At 45.7% G+C, this 12,575-nt stretch overlaps 1 protein-coding gene across 1 annotated transcript in view; it reads right to left on the reverse strand.

The window, feature by feature from the left end:
* The window catches only part of LOC119951523 (probable E3 ubiquitin-protein ligase HECTD4), a 415,771-nt gene that overhangs the window by 236,265 nt on the left and 166,931 nt on the right, over positions 1 to 12,575 (reverse strand). The window contains 3 exon segments of the mRNA XM_038774748.1: positions 3,759 to 3,904; positions 11,023 to 11,255; positions 12,252 to 12,392. Coding sequence (XP_038630676.1) covers positions 3,759 to 3,904; positions 11,023 to 11,255; positions 12,252 to 12,392 — 520 coding nt within the window.

Here is a 12,575-nt window from a genome sequence, read left to right on the forward strand (position 1 = left end):
AGCAGGGCTGGGTTTGCAGTTGTCGTTTCCGGTGCCTGGTTCGATGCCGGGTGGTCCATACGGTTTCATTTTTGTTTTCGTAACGGTTGAATACAACTGAGTGGTTTGCTAGGCCATTCCAAAGGGCATTTAAGAATCAACCACATGGGAGCTGCCCACCCGACGAACCAACACCCGCCATCTTTCCTCCTGTTGGACTCACAACAGTGAAGAGGGGGCAGGGTTCCCGATATGAGACCCCTTGAAACCGGAGAGCTAGGATAACACTAGACTAGCTCTGCATAAGTTAGTTTATTTAGGATTGACACTAATCATAGAAAGTATATCCAGTTAACATTATTAACCATTAAACATGTCATCTTAGAACATAGCAGTAAAAAGCATTTAAACTCTTGCTAATAGTGGCCGCAATGTATGAAGGGATTTCAGCTAGCTAACTTAACCACATTCCTAAGACCGACAGAATCAGACAGAAATAATAATGTGGTCAGCAATAAAACAGCCAGCTCAATAATCAGATTTTATCAGTAGCTGCAGCATCCTGCTCTCAGACAGACCATGGCATGACCAGGGACACTGAGATAAGGGAAATGGGAATAGGGGAGAACAAGAGACAGCAGATGAGAGGGTCTTGAAAAACAACAGATGGCCAGGAAACAGGGTGGGGCTAAATCACGAGCTGATCACGCAGTCACCATGCCGCTTAAAGTAAAATTAATTGGTCACGGTAAAATCTGCAACTACATGGATCGGATCGAGTCCAAATGGGGTGGGCTACTGATTTTTGGAAAATGTATAACTTGAAACTTAACGCAATGTAAAGAGGAGTGGTTTTACCATTTATTCAAATCACTCTCCCTTGTACACTGATAGTTTCATAGTTTCATAGAATTTACAGTGCCGAAGGAGGCCATTCGGCCCATCAAGTCTGCACCGGCTCTTGGAAAGAGCACCCTTCCCAACCGCACACCTCCACCCTATCCCCATAACCCAGTAACCCCACCCAACACTAAGGGCAATTTTGGGCACTAAGGGCAATTTAGCATGGCCAATCCACCTAACCTGCACATCCTTGGACTGTGGGAGGAAAGCGGAGCACCCGGAGGAAACCCACGCACACACAGGGAGAACGTGCAGACTCCGTACAGACAGTGACCCAAGCCGGGAATTGAACCTGGGACCCTGGAGCTGTGAAGCAATTGTGTTAATCACTGTGCTACCATGCTGAACCAAGCTTGGAAAGTAAAGCTGTCTTAGAACATAGAACATAGAACAGTACAGCACAGAACAGGCCCTTCGGCCCTCAATGTTGTGCCGAGCCATGATCACCCTACTCAAACCCACGTATCCACCCTATACCCGTAACCCAACAACCCCCCCCTTAACCTTACTTTTATTAGGACACTACGGGCAATTTGGCATGGCCAATCCACCTAACCCGCACATCTTTGGACTGTGGGAGGAAACCGGAGCACCCGGAGAAAACCCACGCACACAGGGGGAGGACGTGCAGACTCCACACAGACAGTGACCCAGCCGGGAATCGAACCTGGGACCCTGGAGCTGTGAAGCATTTATGCTAACCACCATGCTGCCCCGAACCAGAGTTCTTAACCAGAGTTGCTGTCTCCGTGAGTCTTCTGTATTTAGCTGAACCGCAATTAGGTGGGGAAATCTCCCACATAAAAGCAAGTTCTATACTCAGTCTCTGAAAATGCTCCAACAAACAGCACTCATCGGCGGTCTTTTGCCTGCCCTCTTCCTTCCCTGACTTTCTTCTGGAATTTCAACATTCCACCGATTTCTAAGCACTCCCACACCTGCTCATCCTAAAAGTACCCCTGAGACTGGGCAGAAAGATCCCAAAAAGAAAGACTCCAGCAGGAGCCACCTACGTGTGACCTCCACCTACATATTGCCACCGTAAGTTTCCAACTCTGGGGCTCTTACCTGCCCAGATAAACGCCAATATGAATTTGTTTTCTGTAATAAAAAAATGTTTTGGGTAGAAAAATACCATTGGGATACAGTAAATTAAGAGAAGCGAGACCCGGTATTCCTTTCCCTCCCGGTGTATTCCACTCCACCCTCTGATGACCCCAATGTAATCACCAACGGTTCAAAGGCCATCGCAAAGAGTAATGGAGTAAGGGCGGCACTATCTCGTGCTTCTTCCTAACAGAAAATATTCAAAGGAGGTCATATTTGTGCGGATATCAGCTTTCTGGGCAATGTACATCAGACGAACCCAGGAGGAGAATTTGGAGCCAAATCCAAATTTATCAAAGATCTCTCAAGAGATGTCAGATATTGGCTGATAACAATCTACCTTTGATGAAGCCGGTCTGGTCCTCCGATATTATAGTTGGGAGACAGGGTTCCATCTGGGTTGGCAGGACTTTAGTCAATAGTTTAGCATCAGTGTTAAGGGGTGAAATGGATCGTTAAGACCCGCAATCTACTGTGTCCTTACCGTCTTTAAGGAGCACCGAGATTGTGGCTTGGGCAAGGATCGGGGATAGTGATCCCAAGACAGTGAATCATTGAAGATGTCTAATAATAAGGGTATTAGTTGCTCTGAAAACCTCTTATGAAATTCAGATGGAAGCAGTCAGGACTGTGGGCGTTGCCAGATTGCAGCCAATCGATACATTTCCATATTTCTTCTGGGCTTAAGAGGGATACCAGTTCCCGTTTGGCAGATATAATTTAACCCTGGAAAGTGTGAGGTGACACACTTTGGAAGGAGTAATTTGATAAGGAAGTATTTAATGAATGGCCTGGCACTGGGAAGTTCCGAGGGACAAAGGGACCTAGGCATGTTTGTCCATAGATTTCAAGGCACAAGGGCAGGTTAATAGGGTGGTGAAAAATATATGGGACACTTGCCTTTATCAATCAAGGCATAGGTTACAAAAGCAGAGGTCATGTTGGAGTTGCATAGAACTTTGATGAGGCCACAGCTGGAGTACTGTGTGCAATTCTGGTCATCACATTACAGGAAGGATGTGATTGCACTGGAGGGAGTGCAGAGGCGATTCACCAGGATGTTGCCTCGATTGGAACATTTAGTTATGAAAAGAGGTTAAATAGGCTTTGGGTGTTTTTACTGCAGTACAGAAAACAGAGGGGCGACCTGATCGAGGTGTATAAGAGTATGCGGGGCATGGACAAGGTGGATAGGGAGATGTTCCCCTTAGTTGAAAGGCCAGTTACGAGGGGACACAAGTTCAAGGTGAGGGGCAGGAGGTTTAAATTTCCATCCGATTATCAGGCCTCTACGCTTATGACAAGTCTCCCACAGCATGGACCAGGTGAACAGAATCTTCCAAAGGAGTTCAGGTGAGTGCACCACTCAAGGGAGAGAAGACTACACCTGGGCATTTCCCTCTGGCACTGCCCAGGCAGTGAAGTGGGTTCGGGTAGGTCCTATTTTGAATATTTTGTATCAGGACAGGTCACCCCACCAGTGTTACGCCATGGGACTCACCCCATCACATTTTTGTGGCTATTGGCTGAATGATTAGGGTGCAGAAATGATCTTTTTGGGCCTACATCGACAAACCTCCTTTCCAAAATTCAAACAGCTGCACAGTGTGCAGTGGCATTACCTTCCTAATCTGTTTTCTCAGATTTCAGCATTAAATTAAGTACCCAGCAAGATGATTCGAAGAACATCGATACTTGTCACTGAATCAGATTTTAACACCGAAGTAAGTAATTTTATAACAACATGCCATGCGGAATTATTCACTTACCTAATAGCCAAACACACCTCCCTCTGAATCTCTTTGCCAATTTTGTCAACAGGAGTCTTTAAAAGTTGCCAGAGCAGTAGTTCAGACCGACGCACAATCTCACGGTTTCGCTCTGTTTGCGGGTTGAAGAAAAATTTGAATATTACCTACAAACAAAAAATTGGAGTACCATTATAAATCAGACTAGCCCAGTTATTACTTCATTTTTTAATTCCATATCCTAAAAGACCTTATAAATTTTCAGCAAAAAAAATATTGCAATGTACCCTTCAGTATGCACTCCCTCCATAATACGCGGTCATGCTAAAAAAGGTGGGCATGTCTGTGCATGATTCCCATCATCTCTTCCTACTATAAAATTCCTATTTGCACATCTTTAATGAAATAACCTAAATACATTTTTATACTGTAATTACACTCATTTGGCAGTGAAGACACTACATTGCCACCACTTTCTATCTCCTTTAATGTAGGGACACATAAGCGGCACAATGGCGTAGTAGTTAGCAGTGCTGCCTCACACCGCCAGGGACCCAGGTTCGATTCCCACCTCGAGTGACTGAATGGAGTTTACATTTTTTCCCAGTGTCTGCATGGGTTTCCTCTGGGTGCTCTGGTTTCCTCCCACCATCACAAGAATGTGTAGGTTATATCTGCAGGTAAAGGCATTTGCTAGACGGCAGGTGGAGGGATTCCCTGCGCTCCCCGCGAAGGGGGTGAGTGACAGGGTGCTCTCGGGGGTCTGGGTCGGGGAGGGGAAGATATCCGATATCTACAAGCTTATGCAGGAGAAGGAAGAGGCGTCAGTAGAGGAGCTGAAAACTAAGTGGGAGGGGGAACTGGGGGAACAGATCGAAGACGGGACATGGGCTGATGCCCTGGAGAGGGTAAATTCTTCCTCCTCGTGTGCGCGGCTTAGCCTCATCCAATTCAAGGTGCTGCATAGGGCCCACATGACCGGGACGAGGATGAGTAGGTTCTTTGGGGGTGAAGATAGGTGTGCCAGGTGCTCGGGGAGTCCAGCGAACCATGCCCATATGTTCTGGGCATGCCCGGCATTGGAGGAGTTCTGGAAGGGGGTGGCGAGGACGGTGTCAAGGGTGGTGGGATCCAGGGTCAAGCCAGGATGGGGACTCGCGATCTTTGGGGTTGGGGTAGAGCCGGGAGTGCAGGAGGCGAAAGAGGCCGGTGTGCTGGCCTTTGCGTCCCTAGTAGCCCGGCGAAGGATTTTGCTACAGTGGAAGGACGCGAGGCCCCCAAGCGTGGAGACCTGGATCAATGACATGGCGGGCTTCATTAAGCTTGAGAAGGTTAAATTCGCCCTGAGAGGATCGGTGCAAGGGTTCTTTAAACGGTGGCAACCTTTCCTCGACTTTCTGGCTCAACGATAGGGTACTGGGACAGTAGCAGCAGCAACCCGGGGGGGGGGGGGGGCGTTGATTATGTTAGCTTATTTTATTTAAATTTGATTTATCTAATTTTAATTTATGGTTAAGTTCTCTCGTTTGGGGGGGGGGGGGGGGGGTGGGGGAATGTGATACATGTGATGTTACTGTATGGGGGGAATTGTGGGTGTTATGGGGCTGTTAGTTGCATATTACTGCTTTTTGCTATACTTTTTGTTATATTTTCTGTAAAAAATTCCAATAAAAATTATTTTAAAAAAAGAATGTGTAGGTTAGATGGATTGGACATGCTAAATTGCCCCTTAGAGTGAGGTTACAGGGTGGGATATATGGCCTCGGTAGAGTGGTCTTTCGAAGGGTCAGTGCAGACTCAATGGTACTGTAGGGATACTATGATTCTGATCCTTTCAGCCCCTCAAACCCATTCTGTTATTCAATTAAGTCATAACTGATTTAATAATAATAATAATAATAGTTACTGAAGTTACTGTGAAACGCCCCTAGTCGGCACATTCCGGCGCCTGTTCGGGGAGGCCGGTACAGGAATTGAACTCGCGCTACTGGCCTTGTTCTGCATTACAAGCCAGCTGTTTAGCCCACTGTGCTAAACCAGCCCCTTGAATCTCAATTCCATTTACTCAACTTTTCTCCATATCCCTTTACAGTCTTACCCAAACAAATCTATTGTTCTAAATCAAAAATCTATTTTAAGTCCACAACAAGAGTAGTGTGTCGTCTACTCTGGTCACCACATTATAGGAAGAATGTGATTGAACTGGAGAGAGTACAGAGGAATGTTATGTTTGGTTCCTTGTAGGGCAGCACGGTGGCACAGTGGTTAGCACTAGGACCCGGGTTCGAATCCCGGCCCTGGGTCACTGTCCGTGTGGAGTTTGCACATTCTTCCCGTATTTGCATGGGTTTCACCCCCACAATCCAAAGATGTGCAGGTTAGGTGGATTGGCCAGGCTAAATCACCCCTTAATTGGAAAAATGAATTGGGTACTCTAAATTAAAAAAAAACTCGAGTCCCAGGCCAATGACACTAGCGCATGGCGACTATGGCAGGGCCTAGACAAGATCACAGCTATAAATCAACGCCAGGTGGAATATCTGGGGCTGGAGCATCCCTACCCGATGATCTGAACAAGTTCTATGCCTGCTTTGAGAAGTCAGCCAATGCATCAGTGCCAGTCGTCTCAACAGCCCTGGACATACAGATACCCACTATTATAGTCTTGGTAAGAGCCGCCTTCTTGAAAGTGAATCCGCAGAAAGTGATGGGCCCCAACGGAGTCCCTGGGCGACCACTCAGAGCCTGCGCAGACCAGCTGGCAAGTGTATTCGCAGATATCTTCAACACCTCACTCCTCCACCCGGGAGGTCCCCATCTCCTTAAAGAAGACCATAATACCAGTACCAAAGAACAAGGTAGCCTGCCTCAACGACTACCGACCGGTGGCCTTGACGTCCGTTATCATGAAATGCTTCAAGCAGCCAGTCATGAGATAGACCACTACCAGCCTCCCAGACGGATTCGATCCTCTGCAGTTTGCCTACCACCGCAACCGGTCCACAGCATATGCTATCTCCCTGGCTCTACAATCAACACTCGAACACCTCGACAACAAGGACACCTAATTAAGACTGCTGTTCATAGACTACAGCTCTGCCCTCAACACCATTATGCCGACAAGACTAATAACCAAACTCTGCAATCTTGGACTTGACCTCTCCCTGTGCAGCTGGATCCTCGACTTCCTCACCAACAGACCGCAATCTGTCAGGATAGGCAACAGCACCTCCTCCACAATAGTCCTCAACACTGGGGCCCCCAAGGATGTGTGCTCAGTCCTCAATTGTACTCCCTATACACCCATTACTGTGTGGCAAGATTTAACTCCAACTCGATCTATAAGTTTGTGAATGATACGATTGTGGTGGGGGGTTACCTCAAACAACAACGAATCAGACTACAGGAGGAAGACAAATCACTTGGTTGCATGGTGTACTGAAAACAACCTCTCTCTAAATGTCAGAAAGACCAAGGAATTGATCATCGACTTCAGGAAATGAAGCACGACACACACTCCCGTCTGCATCAATGGCTGCGAAGTGGAGATGGTCGATAGCTTTAAGTTCCTGAGGGTCACCATCACCAACCATCTGTCCTGGTCCACTCACGTTGATGCAACAGTCAAGAAAGCCCAACAACGTCTCTACTTCCAACAGAAGCTAAAGAAATTCAGCATGTCTGCATCGACTCTCCCAAACTTCTACAGATGTGCGATAGAGAGCATCCTATCCGGCTGCATCACAGCTTGGTATGGCAACTGCTCGGTCCAAGATCGCAATAAACTGCAGAGTGTGATGAATTCAGCCCAACGCATCACACAAGCTTGCCCCCCCCCCACATTGATTCTGTCTACATCTCCCATTGCCTGAGGAAGGCAGACAGCATTATCAGAGACCCCGCTCACTCAGGCATTGCCTTCTTCCAGACCCTTCCATCAGGCAGAAGGTGCAGAAGTCTGAAAACCCGCACATTCAAACATAGGAACAGCTTCTTCCCCACAGCTACAAGACTCCTTAACAACTCCCCCTCAGACTGATCTGTTCCCTGTAAGAACACTATTCACGACACCCTATGCTGCTCTTGCTCATGTATTTGCTTTGTTTGGCCCCTTGTTCCGCACTGTAACCAATCACTGTTTTGTTGATGTACCATTTGTTAATCTTCTCTGTTGATTATTCTTTTTGTCGACCATTGTCCGTAACTTCAGTCACAATGGCAGCCATCATCTCATCTCAACGCCAACAGCATCACTGAGGTGTAGGCCCATTCACCAGGGAAACTGCTACTGTGAACTGGGCCCCACCCCGACCATCTTCGACCACCTCATCCGACCAAAGAGTTTCTTAACTTGGCTCCATGTAACCAAAGTTCAACCAGGACCTTCCAGCAAAGTAACAGGTCATACACATCAGGATCAAATAGTTATGGGTTATTAGTGCCACCAGAGCCTGCAAAAACGCAGCTGCTCCTGTGCTCACATCACATGACCGCCCCCCTCCTGCATAGCAGGTTTATGTGGATGGATTTCATTTTATGTGGCTTGAGGACATATTTATTTTACAACTTAGACCATAAGACCTAGGAGCGGAAGTAAGGCCATTCGGCCCATCGAGTCCACTCCACCATTCAATCATGGTTGATTTCAACTCCATTTACCCGCTCTCTCCCCATAGCCCTTAATTCCTCGAGAAATCAAGAATTTATCAATTTCTGTCTTAAAGACACTCAATGTCCCGGCCTCCACCGCCCTCTGTGGCAATGAATTCCACAGACCTACCACTCTCTGGCTGAAGAAATTTCTCCTCATCTCTGTTCTAAAGTGATTCCCTTTTATTCTAAGGCTGTGCCCCCGCGTCCTAGTCTCCCCTGCTAATGGAAACAACTTCCCTACGTCCATCCTATCCAAGCCATTCATTATCCTGTAAGTTTCTATTAGATCTCCCCTCAACCTCCTAAACTCCAATGAATATAATCCCACGATCCTCAGACGTTCATCGTATGTTAGGCCTACCATTCCTGGGATCATCCGTGTGAATCTCCGCTGGACCCGCTCCAGTGCCAGTATGTCCTTCCTGAGGTGTGGGGCCCAAAATTGCTCACAGTATTCTAAATGGGGCCTAACTAGTGCTTTATGAAGCCTCAGAAGTACATCCCTGCTTTTTATATTCCAAGCCTCTTGAGATAAATGACAACATTACATTTGCTTTCTTAATTACTTGAAGAATTTGAAGAATTAATCACATCTTGAGACCCTCCTTTAATTAATCTCAGCCCAATCACCAATTCATCCTCATTGGCAGTTTAGTAAAGTGAGAGGAGTCCAATGAGCTGCTTAAAAGTATTTTTATTCAGCAAACAATATCACCTATATGAGGCAGCGTACACCTCACCGGGTCCCCTCTCCTTTCTGGTCAGCTCTGCACTGGCTGAACTTTTATATCAGTGCTAATAAGCTGCCCCATCCATTTTGGGGGAGCTTACAGCACTAATGAGCAGACGAGTTCCATGCAAGTTACTGCAGTTTTAAAAGAACATATTACCGTTCAGACTTCTGTGGTGTTGCACTTGGGCGTTGAGCGCAAGTTTAGATTTAAGATGAAATGCTGTTGGCGTGCTTCCTGTTCACCCGTGACACCCTACCGAAAAAATCTTTTTTGAGTGAACGAAGGTACAGAGTTCTTGCTGTGGTGCTTTTAGATTTATATTTGTCATGTGTACAGAGGTGCAGTGAAAATATTGTTCTGCGTACAGTCCAGGCAGATCACTCCTTACATGAAAAGTATAGGACATACGATAAAAACACAATGTAAACACATAGACATTGTGAAACATTGAGAGTAAAGAGTTGCAACAGTAGAGAAGATGCATTGAGAGATCAGTTTGGTCCATTAAAGGGCCATTCAGGAGTCTGGTACCGGCAGGGAAAAAGCTGTTTTTTCAGAGCCTGTGCAGGCATGGAAGGCAAGCGCCGGGCTGAGTCTTTTCTGCCAGCTTGTGGAGTGCGTATTCTTGGACAGGTCCGGGGCCTGACTGTTCCAGCAGTACTGGATGCAGCATCATTTGACCAACCTCCGCTGAGGATCGCGCAATATTTCTGACTGTTGCTCTTGTTTCGCGATGTGATTTGCTGCGGCAGAGTGGTCCATCAGGGAGCCGCTCTCGAGTTTTATGCTGCCCTGTTGGAACTTTTTTCTGGTTGGGTGCATTTTGTTGCCTGGACAGTTCTGCGACCAGTTCGTTGGAGGTTGTGCGACAGAACTACTGCCCGAGAGCTGACGTTTGCCTGCGGCTGGTAGTTGACGACAAGTGACATTCACGGGCTGCATGCAACGGATGCAGGCGTGGTGTGCATTGATGATTTCTGTTGCCGTTGCTTTGGCTGGGTGTTCCATGCAGGAATGCTGGTCCTGTGGTGGCATGCGAGGGACCCTGCTGTATATTTTTTTATTTAAAAATGTGGTGTAACTGTGTAAAATATACAGAAAGAACTTTGGGGCAATAGTTGCCTTGGCTCTTCAGAGAACGCTTTAGATCCTCTCTTTCAATGCTGCTGCTGTGCAGGATGTTCGGGTTCTACAGGGACAGGCATTGTCTGCTGCAACCCCCCCCCCTCACCTGGTCCCTGGGTGGCTGGAAGGGCAGCCGCGCCAATTGATAGGTCAGATGCTGTGACGCGCGCCATCCCCAGTTTGGCTGCTGGCGACGCCGACGCGCCCCCCCCCCCCCCCCCCCCCCCCCCAACTTAAAAAACCAAATTACTTCCCAGAGTCAAAAAGTCACACTGATGGCATTTTATGGCGAAAATTTTTTTTTCTCTTGTATTTCTTTTTGTACTCGAGAGCAGTTTAGTATTTTGGTTTCATGTAGAAAATGCTGAATAGAACTTGCTTTTGTATATTAGTTAATATGGAAAAGTGCAAATAAAATAAGGATGTCTACCTCATAACATGGAGTCACATAGTTCATGCAAGTGCTGCAAGAAATTTAACCAAGTTAATCAGCAACAGATCTCCAAGTCTAAGAGGTACGTTAGCAACAGATTGAAGTGACTGAAGTCTAATTTAAACTGCTTCAAAAACTGGTAGTTCTGTGGCCAGCATAAAACCAATGCACGCCATTTTGTTGCTTCTCTCTGCAGCCTTGTGCAGATAAACATTTCAGTGCAACATTTGCAAGGTAAATCTTTTAACCAATGCTGCACATTCCCAAGTCTCCATTTTGCATCAAAACAAAGTTGTCTTTAGAAACAAGGTCAAAGTGTAAATGCACTGGCTCACTGTACCTGAAAAACAATAAGGATACAGCGTACAATGCACGTGTCCTTGTTTGCCATGGCCTTCTCCATGATGTCGCAGATACTGCTGAGGTGTTGTGTTTCAATGGGGTGTTGTTTTCCCAGGAAGTTTGAAATTGGTAAATTCGCACTGGCAGTCAACAAATTGAGCTGATGAATGCACATCGCTCCCACATGATGCAGGAGTTGGTTAATGACATCACTGGTTGACACGGATCCATCTAAAACATAGAACACAGCCAATAAGAATAAATAAGCAATGACCTCTAAATCTCACACAATGCACAAATATAAAACTAAATTTGCTATAAATAATTTCTGGATCCAATATTGGGGTATCAGCTTCCTTCAGATATTGCTGCTGTATGTCACCATCAATTTGAGTGGTCAACAGAAGCTCAATATAAAAGATATTTTGATATTTGGTGATTTTCCCAGAAAAATAATGCATTGTTATACAAAACAAACAAGTCTAATTTTGCTCCTGAAGTTGACCATAATACTAAACTCACTTTGCATGCTACAAATCAAAAATAGTGCACATGTATCTCAAAGTAGTGACATTGATAGATTCAGACGACTTGAAGGAAAGTACAAAGATCAGGTGAAACTTAAGAGACTCGACTTTGAACTCAAAAGATAAGATTGCAGCTTTGAAATCACTTCAGAAGTCCTGGTTTTCAGTTTTCAAGTATCTGTGGCATCACTTCATTCTCCAGTTGGTGCTGAGTTGCCAGATCACACATAGAACTTGGATCAGAAGTTGAATTGATTTTAGCACTCCTGGACTTGTGGGTTGTAGGGAGGAATATATTATTTGGTGGTCCTTATTAAAAAGAGTACATGAATGCTGATCTCTAAATGCAAAAAGGTCCACAAACAGAAGCCTACTACGTGTTAAAAATAATATTGCCAATTGTAGAGTTGCTGTTGTTGAGCGAGTGCATAATATCCTCCCAGTTATTTTGTTGTTTTTTTTTTTTGCTGCCTAGACTAGCAAATGAAAATAGTTATCTGAGAGGGTGACTGTAATTCTGCCAGTGCTCGATGGAACTAAACAGAGTATGATTCAGCACCTTTCATAAAAGGTATGTCAACAGATTGGAGGGAGAAGTAATAAACAGCAACAAACAAAAATGCCATTGCATTCAATCAATGTTAAACCAGCAGTGCAAATTAATGTACAAGCCAAACAAAATGCAGTCACAAGCACTAACCTTTTGGCTCAGGGATGATGTGGCTAACACCCAGTCTTTGACAGACATGATGGAAGGCCTGGTTACCAGGATTGCACCACTGATCCATGTAGTCACTAGAACATGTCCAAATCATATTGTTCATAGCATCATAGCAGGATCCTAGTGCAGAAAATAAATACAACTGGTACAATAAAAATCAAGAAAGATTCGGCCTTTGTGTTCTATGGAGCAATAACTTATCAATAATAAGTCAGCCACAATAATTCTAATCAGCATTTTCTGTTACCCTCCAACAAAGGGGGGATCAGTCTGTTTCCCCCCCACATCCATCCACACCTCTGT

The sequence above is a fragment of the Scyliorhinus canicula genome, chromosome 1 (genome assembly GCF_902713615.1).
Source record: "Scyliorhinus canicula chromosome 1, sScyCan1.1, whole genome shotgun sequence".
In the NCBI taxonomy this organism is placed as follows: Eukaryota; Metazoa; Chordata; class Chondrichthyes; order Carcharhiniformes; family Scyliorhinidae; genus Scyliorhinus; species Scyliorhinus canicula.